This window comes from Zalophus californianus, chromosome 7 (genome assembly GCF_009762305.2).
Source record: "Zalophus californianus isolate mZalCal1 chromosome 7, mZalCal1.pri.v2, whole genome shotgun sequence".
Classification (NCBI taxonomy): domain Eukaryota; kingdom Metazoa; phylum Chordata; class Mammalia; order Carnivora; family Otariidae; genus Zalophus; species Zalophus californianus.
In genome coordinates this window covers 107,473,575-107,496,230 of record NC_045601.1, presented here as the reverse complement: position 1 = coordinate 107,496,230, position 22,656 = coordinate 107,473,575, and the positions used below count along the sequence as shown (strand labels likewise).

The following is a 22,656-nucleotide window of genomic DNA, read 5'->3' as shown; positions in this document are numbered from 1 at the left end:
AGGTGCTCTACAAATGATGTCATTGTTCAGTTCCACAGAATTGTTTGCATTACAGACAATGTCAAACTTATATACATAGTGCATAATTTCATTAAGAATTTTTTTATGTAAGTTTTTTTTTAGAGAAAGAGAGCACTCTTGGGGGAGGGGTAGCGGAAGAGAGAGAATATTTTTTAAATTTAAATTCAATTAATTAACATATAATATAGTGTTGTTTCAGGGGTACAGTTCTGTGATTCATCAGTCTTATACCCAGTGCTCATTACAACGCATACCCTCCCCAATGTCCGTCACCCCATTACCCCATCCCCCCACCTCCCTTCCTTCCTCCCCTCCAGCAACCCTCAGTTTGCTTCCTAAAAGAGTCTCTTATGGTTTGGAGAGAGAGAATCTTAAGCAGTGTTCCGCGCCCAGCAGAGGGCCTGACATGGGGCTCAATCTCACAGCCCTGAGATCATGACCTGAGCTGAAATCAAGAGTCCGACCCTTAACTGACTGAGCCACCCAGGCGCCCTGTAATTCCATTTATTTTTTTTTAAAGATTTATTTGTTGGGGCGCCTGGGTGGCTCAGTCAGTTAAGTGTCTGCCCTCGACTCAGGTCATGACCCTGGAGTCCTGGAATTGAGCCCTGCATTGGGCATCGGGCTCCCGGCTCAGCGAGGAGTCTGATTCTCCCTCTCTCTCTGCATCTCCCCCTGGCTTGTGCTCTCTCTCTCTCGCTCACTCTCTCAAATAAATAAATAAAAATCTTTTTAAAAAATTAAAAATAAAAGATTTATTTATTTATTTTAAGGGGCGGGGCGGAGAAAGAGGGAGAGAGAGAATCTTTTTTTAAAAGATTTTATTTATTTATTTGAGAGAGAGCACATGAGGGGGGAGGGGCAGAGGGAGAAGCAGACTCCCTGCGGAGCAGGGAGCCCGATGCGGGACTCGATTCTGGGACTCCAGGATCATGACCTGAGCCAAAGGCAGTCAGTTAACCAACTGAGCCACCCAGGTGCCCTGAGGGAGAGTGAGAATCTTAAGCAGGCTCCAGGCCTAGCACAGGGCCTGACTGGGCTCGATCTCACAACACTGAGGTCATGACCTGAGCCAAAATCAAGAGTCGGACACTTAACCGACAGCCACCCAGGCGCCCCAGGATACTTTTTTTTTTTTTTAATGTAACCAAAATACCATTATCCCAACTAAAATACTTAACAAGATTTTTTAACATCATCAAGTATTCTACCATGGTTCAAATCTCCAGTTGTCTTAGAAATGTTTGTTTACAGTTTATTTGTTTAAGAGCAGAAGCCATGGGACGCCTGGGTGGCTCAGTCGGTTAAGTGTCTGCCTTCAGCTCAGGTCATGATCCCAGGTCTTGAGATCAAGCCCCACGTTGGGCTCCGTGATCGGCGGGGAGTCTGCTTCTCTTCTCCCTCTGCTCCCTACCTCGTGTGTGTGCACTCCCTCTCTCTCAAGTAAATAAATATACCTTTTGAAGAAATAAAAATAACTTAAAAAATTAAACTGGAAACCACATAAAGTCCACATGTTGTGATTGGTTCATATGTCTTTTGAGAGTATTTTTATTTTATTTTATTTTATTTTATTTTAAAGCTTTTGTTTGTGAGACAGAGAACACAATCAGGTAGAGTGGCAGGCAGAGGAAGAAGCAGGCTCCCCGCTGAGCAAGGAGCCCGATGCGGGGCTCGATCGCAGGACCCTGGGATCATGACCTGGGCTGAAGGCAGACACTTAAATGACTGAGCCACCCAGGCATCCCTTTTGAGACTATTTTAATCAACATGTTGCTACTGCATATTGTCTCCCCCCAGTCCCCTTATTTGTTCTGCTGAGTTTCCTATAGTCTGGAGTTTACTGATTATATACCTGTAGTGTCATTTAAAGGGTTCTTCTGGGGCACCTGGGTGGCTCAGTCAGTTAAGCATCTGCCTTCGGCTCAGGTCATCATCTCCAGGTCATGGGATCGAGCCCCACGTCAGGCTCTGCACTCAGCAGGGAGTCTGCTTGTCCCTCCCCCTGCTCACTCTCTCTCTTAAATAAATAAATAAAATCTTTTTTTAAAAAGTGTTTTTCTGTCTTATAAATTGGAGTTGGATCTAGAGACTTGATCAGATTCAGATTCCATTTTGGGCAAGACTACTTCACAGGTGGTGGTGTGTACTCCCATCTTGGGGCATATGATGTCTGGATGTCTCTCTTTTGATGTTAACAACCACTGATGTTCAGTGCCCCAACTGATTCATTCACTCATTCATTCATTCATGGAACATACCAATAAAAATGTTTTTATTATAAAATAAAATCCACTTGCAGCAAGCCACTTTAAAGCAAATTAATTATTATAAGACACTCTTGTAACCACCACCCGTGTCAAGAAATAGGTCTTTAGCCACCCAGAAGTTTCCATGTGCCCCGTCCCAGTCACAGGCTCCTTCTTCCCTCCAAAAGTAAACACTGCCCTTACTTTTTTTTTTTTAATTTTTTTTAAAGATTTTATTCATTTGACAGAGAGAGAGAGACAGCCAGAGCGGGAACACAAGCAGGGGGAGCAGGAGAGGGAGAAGCAGGATTCCCACCAAGTAGGGAGCCTGACATGGGGCTGGACCCCGGGATCATAACCTGACTGGAAGGCAGACGCTTAACGACTGAGCCGCCCAGGCGCCCCGGCCCTTACTTTTTTTTTTTTTTTTTTTTTTTTTTTTTAAAGATTTTATTTATTTGAGAGAGAGAGAATGAGAGAGAGAGAGCATGAGAGGGAAGAGGGTCAGAGGGAGAAGCAGACTCCCTGCTGAGCAGGGAGCCCGATGCGGGACTCGATCCTGGGACTCCAGGATCATGACCTGAGCCGAAGGCAGTCGCTTAACCAACTGAGCCACCCAGGCGCCCCCGGCCCTTACTTTTATAGTAAGGACAAAAAATGGGCATAAATAAACTTCTTTATGTTTCTTTATGGTCTTATCACCCAAATGTGCATTCCTAGTCATACAGTTTAAGCCGATTCATTTTTTATATGTTTTTAAAGTCTCTTTTAATCTCCAGCTTCAAGGGTATATTTTTTTGAAGCATTTGTTTTGTGCGGGACACTCAGTGGGCACTAGAGGAACTACACAAAGGAGTAAGGACTGAGACTTTAGACTCTGGTCTGGGAAGGGCCAGCCTTGGCTCAAGAATAGAGGTCAATTTAATGCCAAGCAGCAAGGTACAAAGTGTTGAGCAATTCAAAGAAAGCAGAAATCAAGTATGTGGAGCATCCCTTCCAGTTTATCCTCACACTCCTGCTGGTTAACACCCAGAGCAAACAAACACCTGCTTCTTCAGCAACAGGGAGGAGCAGGAATCAGATTTACCCTCCCGTGTTTTGTGTTCATTTGTTTTTCAAATGTGATATTGCTTTCTCAGATTTGTTGTAGAGAAAGGAGGGTTGAGGATCTCTGCCCTAATATATACTGTACCCACCTTACCTGAGTACATTCCGAGTCTCCTCCCTCCGTCCGTTCCTTCCTTCCTTCCTCCCTCCCTCCCTTCCTTCCTTCCTTCCTTTCCATCCTCCCTCCCTCCTCCCTCCCTTCCTTTCCTTCCTTCTTTCCTTCCTCCCTTCCCAAAAGCTCTCTGCCCAGTGTGGGGCTTGAACTCACGACCTTGAGATTAAGAGTCACATGCTCTACCGACTGAGCCAGCCAGGTGCCCTCTGACTCTTATTTCCTCACCATCCCAGTTGTTAGGATGTTTTCTTATGATGGGGATTTTGTGCAAGGAGGGAGCATCTGGACTCTTCGTCTGCTCTTCAATGTCAGGCATCTGTAGAGGCCAAAACGGGGAGTTCGGCCTTAGTGCTCCAGTTTAGATTTTTTTGTGAATAATTATTAATTTAAAAACTTATTACAAAATATATCAAGTATGAGTAAAGTTTGGAGAAGGGTATATCATAGATCCTTGTGTCCACTACTCAGAGTTATCAGATCTTAAAATTTTGTCATATCAAAATCAGATCTATCTATACATTATATATATTATAATATCTATTATAACTATTTTCTGTTATTTTTATAATAGATATGTATGTATATAAAATCTATTTATAATAGATATCTATGTATCCAACAGATATCATATCTAAATAGATACAACAGGTTACTTATATGTAATCGTCTATACACACATGGTTATATTTGTATTTCTCAAAACTTCTATATCTTTACTTTTTTAGCATTTATCAATTACTGAGGTAATTTTTTTGAAATCTCCCTTTGACAATGGATTTAAATTTCTTTCCTTGTAATTTTACCTATTTTTACTTTTGCATTCTGAGACTATTATTGGTGAGTACAAGTTTAGAATTTCTATATGTTCTTGGTGGTATACTTTTTGTCCTCATGATGTGACCCACTTTCCCCTATAAGTTCTTTCGGACTTACATGTTTTTACATCTTCACTTTTAACCTCTTTGTCTCTCTTAAGCACCTTATACCTGCATTTTTACAAACCCGATGCTCTATCAATAAATTTCTTCCATTTATATTTATTGTGATTACTAACAGATTTGGATATTTTTCTCTTATCCTCTTTTGTGCTTTCTATTTGCCATGCTTTTCCTTGCTCTTTCTGTTGTTTGTCATGCTTTTTTCTTCCTGTGATTTAAAGAAAATTTTCTTTGGCATTGCATTAATGTTAGGTGTACAACATAATGACTTGATATAAGTATGTGCTATGAAATGATCACCACGATAAGTTTAGTTAACATTTATCACCACATAGTTACAAATATTTTTTCTTGCAATGAGAACTTTTACCATCTACTCTCTTAGCATCTTTCAAATATACAATGCAGTATTATTAACTAGAGTCACCATGCTCTACCTTACATCCCCAGGACTTATTTATCTTGTAACTGGAGGTTTGTACCTCTTGACCACCTTCTTCCACTTTGTGCATTGTCCCTTGACTCTGATAACCCCCCAGTCTGTTCTCTGTATCTATGAGTTTGTTTTTGTTGCTTTTTCTTAAGATTGAATATAGCCATTCTAACAAGCACGAGGTGACATATCATTGTGGGTTTTTTAAAAGATTTTTTTAAAAGTAATCTCTACACCCAGCCTGGGGCTCGAACCTACAACCTCGAGGTCAAGAGTTGCACACTCTACCGACTGACACCCAGGCACCCCAAAGGTTTTATTTTTAAGTAATCTCTACACCCAACGTGTGGCTCAAACTTATAACCCCAAGATCAAGAGTTACATGCTCTACCGACTGAGCCAGCCAGGCACCCCTATCATTGTGGTTTTGATTTGCAGTTCCCTAATGATTAGTGATACTGAGCACCTTTTCATGTTCCTGTTGGCCATTGTACGTCTTCTTTGGAAAAATATCTGTTCAGGTCTTTTGCCTATTTTTAATTAGATTATTTGGGTTTTTTGTGCTATTGAGTTATGTGAGTTCTTTATATATTTTGGATATTAACCCCTTATCACATATATGATTTACAAGTATTTTTTTCCCATTCCATAGGTTGTCTCTTCATTTTTCTGATTTGGGGGGTGGGGGGTGGGGGTTTTGTTTTTGTTTTTGTTTTTTTTCTGTGCAGAAGCTTTTTAGTTTGTTGTAGTCCCACTTGTTTATTTATTCTTGTTGTTGACTGTACTACACATGTCATATTAAAAAAATCATTGCCAGGGCGCCTGGGTGGCTCAGTCAGTCGAGCATCTGCTTTCAGCTCAGGTCATAATCCCAGGGTCCTGGGATCGAGCCCTGCATTGATTGGGCTTTCTGCTCAGTAGGGAGCCTGCTTCTCCCACTCCTCCTCCCTCTCCTCCCCACTCATGCTCTATCTCACTGTCTCTGTCTCTCTCTCTCAAATAAATAAATAAAAAATCTTTAAAAAAATCATTGCCAATAACTATGCAAAGGAGCTTTTCCCCTATGTTTTCTTCTAGGAGTTTTATGGTTTCAGGTCTGACATTTAAGTCTTTAATCCAATTAGAGGGGCACATGGGTGGCCCAGTCGGTTAAGCATCTGACTCTTGGTTTTGGCTCAGGTCGTGCCCTATGTTGGGCTCCGTGCGCAGCTCAGAATCTGCTTGAGATTCTCTCTCTTCTTCTGCCCTTCCCCCTGCTTTCGTGCTCTTTCTCTCAAATAAATAAATCTTAATAAAATAAAATAAAATAAAAAAGAGGGACACCTGGGTGGTCAGTCTGTTAAGCGTCTGCCTTCAGCTCAGGTCATGATCCCAGGTTCCGGTCTCCTTGCTCAGTGGAGCCTGCTTCTCCTTCTGCCTGCCACTCTGCTTGTGCTCGCTCTCATTCTGACAAATAAATAAAATCTTAAAAAAAAAACACAAAAAAACAGAAAGAAAGAAGATTTAAAAAAAAGTTTAATCTGAGTTAATTTTTGTGAGTGGTATAAAATAGGGATTTAGTTTCACTTTTTTTATGTGTGAATATCCAGTTTTCCCAGCACCATTTATTGAAGAGACTGTCTTTTCAAAAATTTTTTTAATTGAAGTATAGTTGACACACAATGTTACGTTAGTTGCTGGTGTACCACATAGTGATTGGAGAAGTCTAGATGTCCACTCACCGCAAGCATAGCTCCCCTCTGTCACCAGACAACGCCGTTACAGTACCAGTGACTATATTCTCTGTGCTCCTCCTTTCAGCCCCATGACTTATTCCATAACTAGAAGCCTGTATCTCCCACTCCCCTTCACCCAGTTTGTCCATCCTCCTACCACCTTCCCCTCTCAGCAACCATGTTGCTTTATATTTAGGAGTCTGTTTCTCTTTTATTGTTGGGTTTTTTTTAATTTGTTTGTTTTAGATTCCACATATAAATGAGATCATACAGTATCTGTCTTTCTCTGTCTGACTTATTCCACTTAACATAATGCCCTCTAGGTCCATCCATGTTGTCACAAGTGGCTGGCAAGATCTCATTCTTTTTTATGGTTGAGTAATATTCCACTGTCTCTATATACCACATCTTTTTGTTTGTTTGTTTAAAAATTTTATTTATTTATTTGACAGAGAGAGAGAGCACAAGCAGGGGGAGTGGCAGGCAGAGGGAGAAGCAGACTCCCCGCTGAGCAGGGAGCCCAATGTGGAGCTTGGTCCCAGGACTCTGGAATCCTGATCTGAGCCGAAGGCAGACGCCCAGCCAACTGAGCCACCCAGGTGCCCCACATCTTCTTTATCCATTCCTGTATCAATGGACACTTAGGTAGCTTCTATATCATGGCTCTTGTGAATAATGCTGCAATGAACTACAGGGGTGCTTATATCTTTTTAAATTAGTGTTTTCATTGTCTTCAGGTAAATACCCAGAAGTGGAATTACTGGGTCATATGGTACTTCTATTTTTTTAGGGTTTGTGTTTTTTAAGATTTTATTTATTTATTTGAGAGAGAGAGGGAGTGCACAAGCAGAGGAAGGAGCAAAGGGGAAGGGAGTGGGAGGGAGAAAGAATCTCAAGCCGACTCCAAGCTTAGCATGGAGCCAGATGTGGGGCTTGATTTCACGACCCAGAGATCACAACCTGAGCTGAAACCAAGAGTCAGACACTTAACTGACTGAGCTACTCAGGCTCCTCTGACTGACTTATTTCTCTTAGCATATACTCTCTATCTCCATCCACATTGTTGCAAATGGCAAGATTTCATTCTTTTTAAACATTTTATTTTTGAGTAATCTCTACACCCAACATGGGACTTGAATTTACAATCCTGAGATCAAGAGTCTACATGCTCTACCAGCTGAACGAGCCAGGTGGCCCTATTTTTAGTTTTTGGAAGAACCTCCATACTGTTTTCCAAAGTGGTTGCACCAATTTACATTCCCACCAATAGTGCGCGAGGGTTCCCTTTTCTCCACATCCTTGCCAACACTTGTTATTTTTTGTCTTTTTGATACGAGCCATTCTGAGGTATAAGATGATATCTCATTGTGGTTTTGGTTTGCATTTCCCTGATGATTAGTGATCTTAAGTATCTTTTCATATGTCTGTTGGCCATCTGTATGGAAGAAATTGTCTTTTCTTCACTGAGTATTCCTGGCTCCCTTTTCAAATATTAGTTGGCCATATATGCATGGTTTTATTTTTGTGCTCTTTTTTTTTAAAGATTTTATTTATTTATTTGCTAGAGAGAGAGAGCATAGGCAAGAGAGAGTGAGAGAGCACAAGCAGGGGGAGCGGCAGGCAGAGGGAGAAGCAGACTCCCCGCTGAGCAGGAAGCCCAATGTGGGGCTCGATCCCAGGACCCCGGGATCATGACCTGAGCTGAAGGCAGCCGCTTAACCAACTGAGCCACCCTCCAAAATAGGCGCCCCTATTTTTGCGCTCTTGATTCTGTTCCATTTGTTATGTGTCTGTTTTTATGCCAGCACCATACTGTTTTGATACTCTAGCTTTATAACATAGCTTGAAATCAGAAGGTGTGATGCTTCCCACTTTATTCTTCTTTCTCAGGATTGCTTTAGTTTTTCAGGGTCTTTGTGGTTCTATATATACTTTAGGTTTGTTTTTTCTACTTCTGTAAAAAATGTCATTGGAATCTTGATAGGAATTTCATTGAGTCTATAGATGGCTTTGGGTAGTATGGTACATTTTCATATACCTATTGGCCATTTGTATGTCTTTTCTGGAAAAATGTCTATTTAGATCCTCTGCCCATTTTTAATGTGGACTGTTCTCTTTTTTTCCTATTGAATTGGATGAGTTCTTGATATATTTCAGATAGTAACCCTTTATCAGATCCATGATTTGCAAGCATTTTCTCCCATTCCATAAATTACCTTCTCATTTTACTGATGGTTTCCTTTGCTATCGAGCCTCCCATGTTTAACAAGCAAAAAACTGGGCAGAATATATGAAACAATGATGTTTGAACATTGGCCATCAGGCAGTGTCGGACAGCGATCCCCAAAAGACCAAAAACAGCCAGGTGAGCTTTTGTTTGCCCCAGCATTGCCTGCAGGTTTTCTGGGCTTCCCGCGGGAGGAACCCAGGCTGAGCCCAGCCATCTCCTGGAGCTGAGACAGAGTGGCGAGTCCACGGAGGCCAAAGCAGCTGGTGTGTGGAGCAGAGCACAGGACAGAAGAGAGAGCTTTGGAACCTTCAGACTGATCTATGTGACAGTCAGTTTCAGACCAATCAGCACATGTGTGTGAGGAAACTCACTGAGGCAGGAAAAGAACCACCTGAAAGCAGCAAAGTGAACAATCTCCAGAGCTCACGGAGCAATGGAAAAAGTGCCTGTTCCCTCCAGCTGATGTGGAAAACCTCATAATTCATGGGGCATGAGGTAAATTATGCTGAAGCCTTTTGCCTCTGGGGTGGGGAAAATGATCCTGAGACTAGAAGCTACTTAGGTCCCACCTAATAAAGCTTAACAAATAAGCCTTAATGGATCAAACTGTTTCTGAGTAAATTAGTTGCATTCTAGAACAAAGCTTAAGAATATTTGCTAAAATATAAAAATGTTGTATACAAACAAAAACACAAACCCAACAAAGTAAAAATCACACTATTTGGCATCCAATAAAACATTATGGCATGGAAAGAAGCAGAAAAATATGACCCAGAGTGAGAAGAAAGATCAATTGAAAGCGGAAATTTTTCAGATTATAAAATTTGTAGGCAAGTACATTAACATAGTTATTATAAGTATTATATATGCTTAAGAAGTTAGAAGAAAAATCGAACAGGAAAGATTTTTGAAAGACTGAGATTGTAAGGTGCCTGGGTGGCACAGTTGGTTAAGCATCTGATTCTTGGTCTTGGCTCGGGTCATGATCTCAGGGTCATGAGATCAAGCCCCACGTCGGGCTCTGTGCTCAGTGTGGAGTCTGCTTGTGACTCTCCCTTTCATCCCCTGCCCCTTTCATCCCCTGGCTCATGCCACACACACACACACTCTCTCAAAAATAAATAAAACTTAAAAAGAAAAAAAAGAAAGAAAGACCCAGATTAAATTTCTAGAGATGTAAACTAGAATGAAAAATACATCAGATGGGATTAATACCAGCTCAGATACTGCAAAAGATAAAATTAATGAACTTGAATACTTAGCAGTAGAAACTATGCAAAACAAAACACAGTGAGAAAAAAAAAGACTGGAGGGAAAAAGGAACAAAAGCATCGGTGAGCTGTGGAAAACTTCAAGTGGGTAACTGAACTCTCTGAAGGAAAGGGAAGGCAGAAAAAATATTTGAGAAAATCATGGCTGAGATTTTTCCAAACTTGATGACAACTATAATCTCACAGATACAAGAGCTCAACAAACCCCAAGCACAAGAAACATGAAAAAAACTGCGTCAAGTCACATCATAACCAAATAGCTTTAAAACCGTGATAAAGAGAAAATCTTAAAAGTAGCCACAGGAGTAACATATTACATACAGAGAAACAAAGATAAGGATAATTGCCGATTTCTCATCAGAAACAATGTAAGCTAGACCTACATTTTTATAGTACTGGGGACAAAATTGTCAACCTAGAATCCTAACTCAATAGTCAGATCAGTTCTTCAGTGGTTTCCTGTCTGAAGTTCCAGTTCCCCTGGCATTGACTCTGAGATGGAGAGGATCATGCAAGAAGGTGATCGGGAAGTAGTCTGAAGATCAACATCTGTGAAGGAGTGAAGAAAGCAGGATTGGGCAGAGCTTTGATGCAGCCTCAATAGAAACCTCAGCTGACCGTATTAGTTTTGAAAATGGATGTCCCTTCAGAAATGTCCTGAGTTGGAGTGAGGGGCCAGGCCTTTGTCCTCACAGGCTGATCATCAGTTGGATATGGGTTGCGCCTGAAAGGGTGCATGATTTTGAGTGAGGCAGCATCCTTGGCCAGGGGCAATTTCCAGAGATGGAGTCAGCTGAGAGCACTCAGACTTCAGCACCCCAGGCAGCCGAAGGAATGAGGATTCTGGAGGGGGATCTGGTTGGTTCATGACACTACCCACTACGCTCCCAAAAACTAAGTGGAGAAAATACAATCTTCTTAGCATGGTGCACAGGGCCTTACATGATCTTGTGCATGCCCACCCCCAGCTCACCTCATGCCCTCTTCTCAGCTTGGAAGTCTCTCCCACCCTCTGCCCTTGCCCCACTTGTCTGTTGCAAAACTCCTAATCCTTCAAATTCCAGTGGACTGCACCTCCTCTGAGTGGTTTTGCTGACTCAATGGTCCTTCCTCCCAGCATCATGGTTAGGAGCATGGACTCTGAAGCCAGGGTTTGAATCCCAGCTCTGCCACTTGCTAGCTGTGTAACCTAAGGCAAATTACTCAACTTCTCTGTATCTCCATTTCCTTCTCTATAAAACGGGTGTAACATTAGTACTGCTGCATCATAGGGTTGTTATGAGGATTAAATGAGTTAATATGTGTAAAGTTAGAACAGTGTCTGGCAAAAGTAAATGGTTGCTGTTTGTCATTGTTAATGGAGGCCTCAGTATGCATTTGTTGAAGGCACAAAGGATGAGAGAAACAAAGTGCAAAGTATGTTCAGAGAATGTTGAGTAATCAAATTTGTCAAAAGGGTGGTAATAACCTCTATATGGTATTATTACCATGTTGGGAAGAATTTTTAATGTCACAGTAAAGAGTGTGTATCTTGGGGCGCCTGGGTGGCTCAGTGGGTTAAGTGTCTGCCTTAGGCTCATGTCATGATTTCAGGGTCTTGGGATTGAGCCCCACATCCGGCTCCCTGCTCGGCGGGGAAGCCTGCTTCTCCCTCTCTCACTCCCCCTGCTTGTGTTCCCACTCTCACTGTGTCTCTCTCTATCAAATAAATAAATAAAATCAGTAAAGAGTGTGCATCTTGGGGCAGCTGGGTAGCTCAGTCCGTTAAGCGTCTGCCTTCAGCTGAGGTCATGATCCCAGGGTCCTGGGATAGAGCTCCACATAGGGCTCCCTGCTTAGCAGGGAGTCTGCATCCCCCTCTCCCTCAGCCCCTCCTCCCCATCCCCCCCCCCGCTTGTGCTCTCTGCTCTCTCTCATGCTCTCTCAAATATATAAATAAAATCTTTTTTAAAAAGAGTGCATCTTGGGGTGCCTGGGCAGCTCACTTGGTTAGGTGTCTGCCTTTGGCTCAGGTCATGCATGATCTCCAGGTCCTAGGATCAAGCCCCATGTCCTGGCTCCCTGCTCAGTGGGGAGTCTGCCTGTCCCTCTGCCCCTCCCCCTGCTCCTGTGCTCTCTCCCTCAAATAAGTAAATAAAATCTTTAAAAAAAATAAAAATAGGGGCGCCTGGGTGGCTCAGTCGTTAAGCGTCTGCCTTCGGCTCAGGTCATGATCCCAGGGTCCTGGGGTCGAGCCCCACATTGGGCTCCCTGCTAGGCGGGAAGCCTGCTTCTCCCTCTCCCACTCCCCCTGCTTGTGTTTCCTCTCTCGCTGTCTCTCTCTCGGTCAAATAAATAAAATCTTAAAAAAATAAAAATAAAAAGAGTGCATCTTATTTGTAAGCAGAATGACAGAATTTGCCAACAGGTGGGAGGAAGGGCCAAAGACAGAGAGGAACGGGTTGAGCCAGGAGGTAAGGCATACGTGTGGGGAGGTGAGTTCTTGGCGAGGGATGTGTGAGAAGAAATGGGGGACCAGGACTATGGAAGGATGGTACAGGTGAGGGGAAAGGAGTTTAGAAGAAAGTATGAACACATGGAAGGTGCAGTGGGGCAATCACGTGAGGCTGATAGGGACAGGCAAGGAGTGACAGGGACGTGCTGGGAGGGGAGAAGATAAGGGATGATCCAGACAGATGAGGTCTGTGGGGACAGGTAAGGAGGGATGGGGCCCTGCCGGTGTGGGGGGTGGCGGTCAAGTGAATGGCAGAAACCAGCGAGGAGAACCGAAGAGCTGGAGCGGGACCATCTGGAGGAGAACCCTAAGGCCGCAGGTGTGGAGAGAGGAGCGGAGTGGAATGTGATGTCAGAGAAAGGGCGGTGATGTAAGAGCCGGGCGGTGGGGCGGTGATGTCAGGGCTGGTGCTGATGCTGGAGGCGCAGTGCATTGTGGGCAGCTCCCCGCTCCGCCGCTGCCTCCGCCGTCGCCCGAGGAGGATCGGGGCCGGGCCGGGCCGGGCGGGGATGATCCCGGGCGGGAGGCCGCCACCGCCGCCGCCGCCGCCACCGCCGCCGCCGCCGGAGGGAGCGGGCCGCTCCGCGCCGCACTGAGCCACCCCCGCCCCCGCCCCGCCCCGGCCCCGGGGGATGCGCCGCCCCGAGCCGCTGCCTCCGCCGCCGCAGCCGCAGCCGCAGCGGGCACAGAGCAGGTGAGGCGGGGCGGGGCCGGAGGCCGGCCGGCGGGGTCGGGGCGGGGGCTCCCCTGCGGGCTCCACGGGCCTCGGGCCCGGCTCGCCTCCCAGCGCAGCCTTCCCCAGCTCCCCCTCCCTGGGCCGTGTCCGCCCGAGCCGGGACGCCCGCCGCTGGCCTACACAGCCTGGGCCGCATCCCGAGGCCTGGAACGGCTCCCTGCCCCCCACCCCACACACACCCGCCCTCGCCAGCCGGCCCCCCACGGCCTCTGCCCACCCCCCCATCCCCACGGCTTCACCCTGCTGTCACCCTGACAAGCCCTTCCCAGCTGCCTCCAAACCTCTCTCCGTCGTCCTCACTCCCTCCGCGTCCCGCCGGCTAGCTGCCTTACCTACTTCCTCAGCCCTTCAGCAGTGCCCAGAAGCCCCTCCTGGGGACCTGCCGCTTCCTCACCTGCCATCAGGATCGCTCATCACCTGCTTCTGTCTTACCCAACCCCCTCCTCCGATCCTGTCACCCCCCCCATCCCTTCCCTTCCCCTCTGCCTCCTTCCACATCTCTCTTCACCTGTTTCCACTATCCCTCGCTGGGCTCCTTCACCTCCCTTTACCTGTGCTCCCAGATTCCCACAGACACCTGGCTCACACCTTGCATAGTTACACATCAACACCTCGACTCACACACCATGATGAGCTCCCTCCCTTGCTGTGTCTCCCTCCCTGTCTCCCCACCCCCCCCACACACACACTTGGCCCCACACTGTCTGACAGATATTCATAAAAACCTCTTCCACAAGCCCCCTCACAGGACACACCCATGCCTCCACATACCCGAAGGGTCCTGAGGGGGCAGTAATGGGGCAGCCAAGTTTCTTGTGGCCTGTCATCCAACCTAGTCTAAGCTGAGTGCAGTCCTCAGAGGCAGAGAGTGAGGATGGTGGACAGGAAGAGGCAGGGAACCCCCATTTAGCTTCCTGCTGCCACTCTCCCTTTTCCCACCCCACCTGTTCCTTCTAGGCTTGCCCATCTTGAAACTGGTTGCTGCATCCCCATTTTTCTCATCAACCTATAGAATCCCCCAGCACAAGGCTGGAAGGCCCGCCAGAGGTCACCAACTGCTCAAGGCTCTCTCCCTGCTGGTTCAATGGCTTCTTCGATCTTGTCCTCAACTTCTTTCCACCTTTATTCCAGAATCCCCCACCCCCTACCTCTCCCTTTATCCTGCCATTGCTCTCACTGCCCTCTGAATTCCTGATGCCCCACATGGCACTCTGGCAGAAGGTGGGCAGCGGCCTATCTGACATCCCCACAGTTCGGATGCTCTGAAGTTGGGTGGGTTGGAGGAATGAGTCAGCTGAGTCACTTGAAGAAAGACAGGACAAGAGCGACAGTGTCCCTCTGCACGAAGACCCGTTCTCCACATGTCCCTCACGGTGCACCATGACCTGTTGAAGGTTGTTCCTATGCCTTTACTACCCCACGCTGCCCCCTGTGTCAGGATGACTAGACACAGGATCCCGGGGGAAATAGCCCCATCCCAAGGAGAAACAGCTCTATGGAGTTTCGGCCCCGTCCATAGATACCTTAGTCACTTTCCTCCTCCCCACCTCCCTTCCACCCCACCTCGTCCCCAGCTCGAGTAACTGCCTTCCAGCTGTGACTGTCCAGGGTCTCCGTGAGGGCAGGGCAGTGTGCTTATCCAAAGTGTAGGGGGAGAGAAGAGAAGAGAAGATCCTGGTTCCAATCCTATACGGGGTTGACAGAAATCTCAAAAAACGGCCCCCTGCCTACACCCATGCACATCACAGACTGACACAAAAACACGCATAAGCACACGCAGACGGATGGACGGGCACAGACACACACACACACACACACACACACACACACAAAGACACACAAAGACATATATACATACCCACGGAAGGCCACACGTGCGGATACGCACGCAGACACATACACGTGCACACACATCTATTTCCCCGGATAACACGCAGACTTCCCCAAACCTCACACTCAGGACACTGTCTTTGATATACAACTGCTACCTCTATGCCAGTGCCATCCTCCTTCTTGTTCTGGAGCAGACAGAAGGTGTGGCCGGAGCTCGCTCAGCACACGCCCACCTCGACCTTCCTCCTGCCTCCTGTTAGACCCGTCTCACTCCCTGTTGTCCCCAAGACGCCCCCCAAACCACCACCCAGTTCAGCCTGTCTCTCTCCCTTGGAGTGGCAGCAGGTTTGCGGTCCCTCTAAAATCCATGTGCTGAGCCATCACTTTACGTTCACCCCTTGGCTCACATCCTTGCTTCTGAACCCCACGGCTGTCAGTGAGTTGGGCTCACCCCTGAGAATGGTGTGTGCCTCACACAACTGCATCGTCCTCACTTAGCACCATCCCTGAGGGGCTGCCGTGTATCTCATTTTCTTGATTATCCCGTGTCCCGCGGTTGATTAGCGTCACTCTGGAGTGGGTCTCCCACGGGTCACCCCTTAGTCAGCAGGTCTCCCCTTTTAGTAAGCTTCAGATGCACAGCTCCGTGGGCATTTGGTGGCACCTCTGCATAGGAATGTGTGGGTGTTGGGGAGCCTCGGATCAAGTCACTCAGACGGGTCCTTCTTGGCCCAGGTGTCCCTTATACAAGCATGGGTCCTAGATTAGTACGCCCCTCCCTGGGGGCAGTTAGCAAGTCTCCTCCACATTAGCATCTCTCTCTTGGGGAAATGCTGTCCCCATAGCCTGTTCGCTCGGCATTTTCCTCTCCTTTTTTCAACATGTGCGTCCTGTTGTTGGGTTTCACATCTCCAGTTTGTAGTCTGTGTCTCCCTTCCCGTGGATAGTATTTCTGTCTTCTCTTCTGACCTCCACCTGGCTGTTTACACAGTGCTTCCCCCAGTAACCCCTGGAGCATCTGCCCAGCGGGCCCGGGAAGGTTGCCTGCCAGGAGAATGGCGCTCCCCTCCTCCTTATCTACGAGCCGGTCCCGGGTGCGTTGCCTGCCCCACTCACAGCCCCTCCCCAATCCCCCAGGTAGATGGCCCCCCCAGGGCAGGCCCTGCGGACACCCCTCCCTCCGGCTGGCGGATGCAGTGCCTAGCGGCCGCTCTTAAAGACGAAACCAACATGAGTGGGGGAGGGGAGCAGGCCGACATACTGCCGGCCAACTACGTGGTCAAGGATCGCTGGAAGGTGGTGAGTTACCCAGCGGGGCCAAGGGAGGGGTGGGAAGCGGAGGGGAAGGGAGGAGATGAGAGGACCGGAGACCTGTTAAAACAGTTGCCCCCAACTCCTCTCCCTTAAGAGGGAGGTGCCCCCGAGTTCATCTGCGTTCTGCTTGCCGTCACTGTTTTGGCGCACACTTGTGCGCTTTCTCCCAGCGCCCTGTCTCACGCCTTTCCCGGCCAGGGCACGTTACTCGGGCCCAGCCTGAGCAGGAGCTGCAGAGCTCTGTGGGGGAGGCGGGCGGGGTGGGGGCGGGGGCTCTTTCGTTGCCGGACCTTGGAGAAGGGCAGTAAGTGAGCACGTGTCCCTCCGCTTCCGCAGAGGACAGAAAGGCCTGGCTTCGGGGAAAGAGGCCCTGCGGGCGCTCCCACCGCAGCCGCACTCCATCTTCTCCTTCCACCCTCCTCCCCTCACTGGTTCCTGCGGCAGGTGCAAGACGCCGAGACTCCATGTCCCAGCGTGCCTTGCTCCTCCAGCCCAGGACTTCGGGCTGTTCGGCCTGCTGGGAGTTGTAGTCCGAGGCTCCTCGGGGTTTGGGCCTGGATGGGAGGGGGACATGTGAGGGGTTGGGGGAAAGGCAGTGTCTGGGGAGCGGGACCTATCGTAAATCAATCCCTGTCCATCCCCCCCCTTTCCTTCCGTCGCTTAAGAGCTCTCTGGTGTCCTCTTATCATTGTGGGGGCCGGATGGTGTAGGGTGGATTGCAGGGTGACGGTGTGTGAGCTTGTGGGTCTGCACGGCTGAGTGGAGAGCCTGGAGGAGAGGAGGGAGAACAACACAGGCCTACACTGAGCCTCTGTGTGGGGGTGTGTGGGAGTTGAGGGGGGGCTCAGCTCACCTGGGCTGCAGGGTTGAGGGGAGAGTGGGGCCTGGGTGCTAGCTGGTCTCCATGGCAACAACCACCCTTCTGGCAGGTTCCCTAAAGGCCCAGGGACAGGGGCAAAGGTGGCAGCGTTGTCTGAGATGTCTCTGGGACTGGGAGAGGTGGTGGCACCGGAGGGCCAGAGAGCTGAGGGGAGGGGCCATCTAGGTCCCAGAGGGGACTTCCTGAGAGGGAGAGTGACAGGACAGAAATTGGGGGAAGAAGAGCCAGGGCGGTAATCAAGGGAATGAGGGTCTGGCAAAATGAGGAGTGTTCCTCCAAAAACCCTCTGGGTCCCCTGACAGGAGAGCTTAGTTTCTGACAGATTGGAGACAGAATTTTGCCCTGAAGAGGTAAGAAAAAGATGATGTTCACACCATACTGAGTTTGGGTTAGAACTTTCCGCTGCTTTTTGAGGGAGGTGGTGGGAGATGAGTCGGGAGAGACATGGTGGGGGGGTGTTGGGGGAAGGGGCAAGTGTGTAATCTTTGCCAGGCTGACCTCTCTTTACCGTCACTCCCTCCCTGGCTCCTGGAGAAGTAGGGAGGGTGGGGTGCCAGATGCCTCCCCTCAGCCATCTCCCCGTGAGGGGTGGGGGACAGAGACATGAGGCGGAGCTCAGGAACCAAGAACACGCTGTCCAAAGAGAAAACGAGCCCGGCCTGGAGAAAGGGAGGGGCGGTGGCACTAGGTGGAGTGTTTACAAATAAGAACATTTGACTCTTCTTGAGGGGTGCTTCTCAGAATCAGAATAGCAAACAATACCACTGCTAATAAAAACAGCATTCGTTTTGAGCGCTTACTCTTGCCAGACACTGTGCAAAATGCCTTACATGCATTATCTCAACAAACAGTGGAATAGATGTTATTACCGCCTTTTCACAGGTGTGGAAACAGGTACAGAGACTGGTTCACCTGCCACGTTCTCATGATGGCTAGGTGGAACCAGGTCTGTCTGACTGCTGGGGCGCCAGTCACTAAGCCGTGCTGCTTCCCAAGAATCAGCCCACCCAAGAATCAGGAGCACAGAGACGAAGGAGTCTTTGTGGCCAGGTCTAGAGCAACTCTTTCATTTGACAGAGGAGGAAAAGTGGAGGCACAGAATTTAAGAAACTCACTCCAGGTGACCCAGAGCTGGGCCAAGAAACTAGGTTTCCCTTTTCCTAAGTGAATGCTCGTCCTATTGTGTCATATTAGCCCTCCAGTAGCCCTCCTTTGACAGGGGAGGGGATCCTTAAAAAAATTAGGAGGGGAGGAATAGGGTCGGGCAAAAGGAGATTGAGAGAACATTCTGGTTACCTGGCGTGGACAGGGCTGCATTATGACTTTCATGGGCCCTGGGCACTTTTGCTTTCATGGACCCCTTTCTCTATAATAAAGTACTAAAAACTATATTTTATGACTGCATTGGTATAAAGAGGAATGAATTAATATTATATATTAAAATGTTTTGACCTAAGAGGTCATTTGTTTTCCTTCTGAATTAAAAATATTGAAACATTTTTATGGCCCCCTAAAAGTATTATGGGCCACAGTGCCTGCTATGCCCGATGGATAAGTGGGGTCTATAGGGCCTGGGGAGGAGGAGTGTTAGGTGAGTGGGTGAGTGCAGACCCCCAACTTGCTGTCCCAGGGAGGTTCGGTAATGGGTGGGGGGGGACAATGAAGGGGTCAAGGGAGGAGAAACAGCCTCTGTTTGGAAGTGAAGAGGGCAAAGACATACCATTGACCACCCTTGGAAATTGGGGAGTGGGTATGGGAAATGTCTTGGCTGCCCCGAGCCCTCCTTACCACCTCGGGTGAGGATTTTGGAGCCTGGCAGATTCGGGCTTGAATCTCAGCACTCACACCTTTAAGCTCTGTGCAGTCACCAGTTGCTGTGATATGGCAGTTAAGAGTATGGGTTCTGCATCGGAGTGCCCGGGTTTAAATGAAACCTGGCGTTGCTGCTTACTAGCAAGTGTGACCTGTGACTACTTCACTCCCTGCGCCTTAGTTTTCCTTCTGTGCAAAGTGGTGACTTTTATGCATTTCTGCACCTGTGTTGTCAGGAACCATAGAGGATGAGCTCAGATGATGGCTGAGAGCCTGGAGCACATAACCCAAGATGTGGTTCTTGTTCCCTCCCCCTTCCCCCTTTCTCCCATGCTTGCACACAACAAACCATAAAGGATTCTAGAAGATACTAGAATGTCCCCTGAGTTTAAAGTTCTCCAGAGGGAGACATGCCACTGCTTTCCTTGAGTCTGTGTCCATCCCCTCCTGATTCTGAAATTCTTCCAGGAGGGGCGCCTGCGTGTCTCAGTCGGTTAAGTGGTTAAGCGTCTGCCTTCAGCTCAGGTCATGATCCCAGGGTCCAGACGACTCCCTGCTCAGTGGGGGGCCTGCTTCTCCCTCTCCTGCTCCCCCTACTTGTGCTCTCTCCCTCTTTCTCTGTCAAATAAATAAATAAGTCTTTAAAACATTTTTTTTTAAAAATGAAATTCTTCTAGGAGTTTGACTTAACTTTTGTCTCAAGTCCTGAGAGACTGGTTTCAGACCATCCTGCCTTTCTCTTTCCCTTGTCTCCTTCCTGGGCAAAAGAACCTTCAGGACGCAGCCAGACGTCCACTTTTCTTCTAAATCTTCCCTTTATCCTTCTGTCTTTTCTTGGAGTGGTTTCAACTGTAACCCGCTGGGAACTCCCAGTCCTGGGCTCTGCCCTGCCCCCTTCCCCGCTCCATCCCCATGCTTCAGCCACCATTAAACTATTAATGGGACCTGAGTGCTGAATAAATGCTAAGGGAAGGGCTTGGAGATGCAGGAGGCTCAGAGTCAGTTTACAGGCTGGCTGATCTGAGCAGCCTCCGCCCAATCCCTAGCAAGCCCAGCTGTGCTGGTGAGTTAACAAGCCAACAGGAGGCAAGTGAGTGTTCTGGAAGATGTTCCGCGAAGGCAGGCCACCCGTGAGGTGAGCTCTACATCTTTTTTAACCAACTGAGTCCCAGCTTAGAACTCAGCACCTTCCCTTTGTCCCTCATCATTGCCAGCAGCACATTGGCTCTCCAGGAACCCCGGCGCCTCTGACTTGAAATGATTTTAATCCTTCCCCATCACTCAGCTTTGCTCATCTCCCCTGGCCGACCCTTCCTCCAACTCAGTTCTCCCCTCTGCCTTTTCTCACTGCCTGCCATGGGATGCTGGAGGAGGAGGGCCTAGAGGGTCAGGTCTGTACTGCCTTGCCCCCTGGGGGGGGCGGGAATAGCTGGACTCTCCAAACCTGCATTCCCACCAGGGTCCCGCGCGCCCCCTGCCCCCAGAGGAGGCTCACCCTGGTTCAGGGCATCTGACCAGGGGTCTAGGGAGTGTCGTGAGCTTCAGCAATGGGCATGGACAATGAATACCCTTCCTTTGCTGAGTCTCCTCCCCAAATACTCCTCTCTCCCCCGCCCGCCCCATTACTCTCTCCCTTTAATTACACCTGTCAGGAGACTGCCCACCTGAGGAAGGGCCTGCTTCTCTGGAGGATCCACCCTGAGGCAGGGAGGTTCTGGAAGTAGTTTTCCTTCTGGATGGTGGTTATTCAGTCTAGTTGCAGGGTAGGGGAAGGGTGATATTTCTTGTCCTTCCAGAGAAGAAAAGTTTCACGATGGCCCATGATCTCTTCAGAACCCTACACAGGCTCTTCTCCATGTCTGTGTGGAGTCAGAGGTCTCATACCCTCTCCCACCTCCCACTGTGACATCTCGCCGTGTGTGCGTGCGTGTGTGTGTGTGCGCGCGCGCACGCGCATGTCCATGAGCTGAGCTGTCTCTGGCACTAGGAGAAGAGGAAGGGGCACTGGTGGGTGGGCCGGGGAGGCAGACACAGGGTCCTCCCCTTCAAGGCTAGCCCTACCCCCACCGATAAAGGGTATGAGCCAGCAGTGGATGGGATGAGGAGCTGCTGAGCCTGATCCCCGTGTTTCCTATCCCCTTCTTCCATCTCCGTAGCTGAAGAAGATCGGGGGCGGGGGCTTTGGTGAGATCTACGAGGCCATGGACTTGCTGACCAGGGAGAACGTGGCCCTCAAGGTGGAGTCAGCCCAGCAGCCCAAGCAGGTCCTCAAGATGGAGGTGGCTGTGCTCAAAAAGCTGCAAGGTGCTGGTCAGGGGCAGGGGGACGGGAGCGGAGAGGTGCCGGTTGGAGTCTGGGGCTAAGGGAGAGGTGATGGGGATGGTGAGATGGGGCCAGAGTCTAAGGGTGGTGAGGGAGAGAGGGGCAGGCGGAGGTGGTGGGAGAAGTCATGGGACCAGGAATCGAGAGTGCACCGGAGACACCTGAGGATCGGGAAGTGAGGAGGAAGGAGCGGGAGTTGGAGACCCCTGTCTGTGCCCCACAGGGAAAAGCCACGTGTGCAGGTTCATTGGCTGTGGCCGGAATGAGAAGTTTAACTACGTAGTGATGCAGCTCCAGGTGAGTCTCGTGGGGTCCTCCCTCCACTCTCCCCCAAAAGCTTAGGTTGTGACCTCTGGGGTGGGGAGTGGGCACAAACCTTTGGGGATGAGGCTGGGCAGAGTGTCACAGTGGTGCAGCGGGGAGGCGGGCAGGGCAGGCGAGCCTAGCCGGCACCCCCCGCCCCCCCCCCCCCGCCGCCACCACCCCCAGGGCCGGAACCTGGCCGACCTGCGCCGCAGCCAGCCGCGAGGCACCTTCACGCTGAGCACCACGCTGCGGCTGGGCAAGCAGATCCTGGAGTCCATTGAGGCCATCCACTCCGTGGGCTTCCTGCATCGTGACATCAAGCCGGTGAGGGCTGCCCTGCCTGGCCCCTCCTCCAAAGCACCCCCCCACACACACCTCTCCCTCTCTGGGTCCCATGGTTTCTCCTCCAGAGCAGTGGTTGGAGCAGGAATAGCCTCTCCTACCTGCTCCTTCCTCCTGCTCTCCGCCCCAAGCCCCTTCTCCTCCTCTCCCCTGCCTGCCAAGAGCACACACCCTAGCCTGCCCCTGGCCCACATCTCTCCTCTGTTCTTCTCTTCTTCTCCCTTACCCCTGCCCTGATTAGTCCTTGAACTTCAGAAGGTGCAGGGGTTGGGGAAGCACAGAGGAATCTCGAGAGAAAGGGACCGCGGGGCTAGGCTTGGTGAGGAATTCCAAGTAGCTGATTGTGTGGCATCTTGGATCCCGGTGTTGTAAAGACCTCCATTTTAAATAAGGGCTGACAACTGAGGTCCAGAAAGACTGGTTGAACGGCCCGAGGTCACACAGCAAGAACAATGCAGGTCTTCTGCTGCCTCAGAGTGGGACAGTGTCACTAAGCCACATGGCCCTGCTGGGGCGTCCCAAGGATTGAGGGCAGGAC

General features: G+C 49.2%; 1 protein-coding gene and 1 non-coding gene across 3 annotated transcripts in view; one reads left to right on the top strand and one right to left on the bottom strand.

Annotated features, from left to right (window-relative positions):
* Positions 1–3,620: 3,620 nt before the first annotated feature.
* TRNAK-CUU lies at positions 3,621–3,693 on the bottom strand. The gene has a single exon. It is a non-coding gene; the product is annotated as a tRNA-Lys (tRNA).
* Positions 3,694–13,146: 9,453 nt separating this feature from the next.
* The window catches only part of TTBK1 (tau tubulin kinase 1), a 40,262-nt gene continuing 30,752 nt past the window's right edge, over positions 13,147–22,656 (top strand). For both annotated transcript variants that reach the window (XR_003521577.2, XM_027603034.2), the window contains exons 1-5: positions 13,147–13,267; positions 16,280–16,441; positions 21,305–21,452; positions 21,694–21,767; positions 21,960–22,100. Coding sequence is in view for 1 of the 2 variants with exons in the window: in XM_027603034.2 (XP_027458835.1) it covers positions 16,334–16,441; positions 21,305–21,452; positions 21,694–21,767; positions 21,960–22,100 (471 nt within the window). In the remaining variant the exon portion in view is untranslated. The remainder of the gene's footprint in view (positions 13,268–16,279; positions 16,442–21,304; positions 21,453–21,693; positions 21,768–21,959; positions 22,101–22,656) is intronic.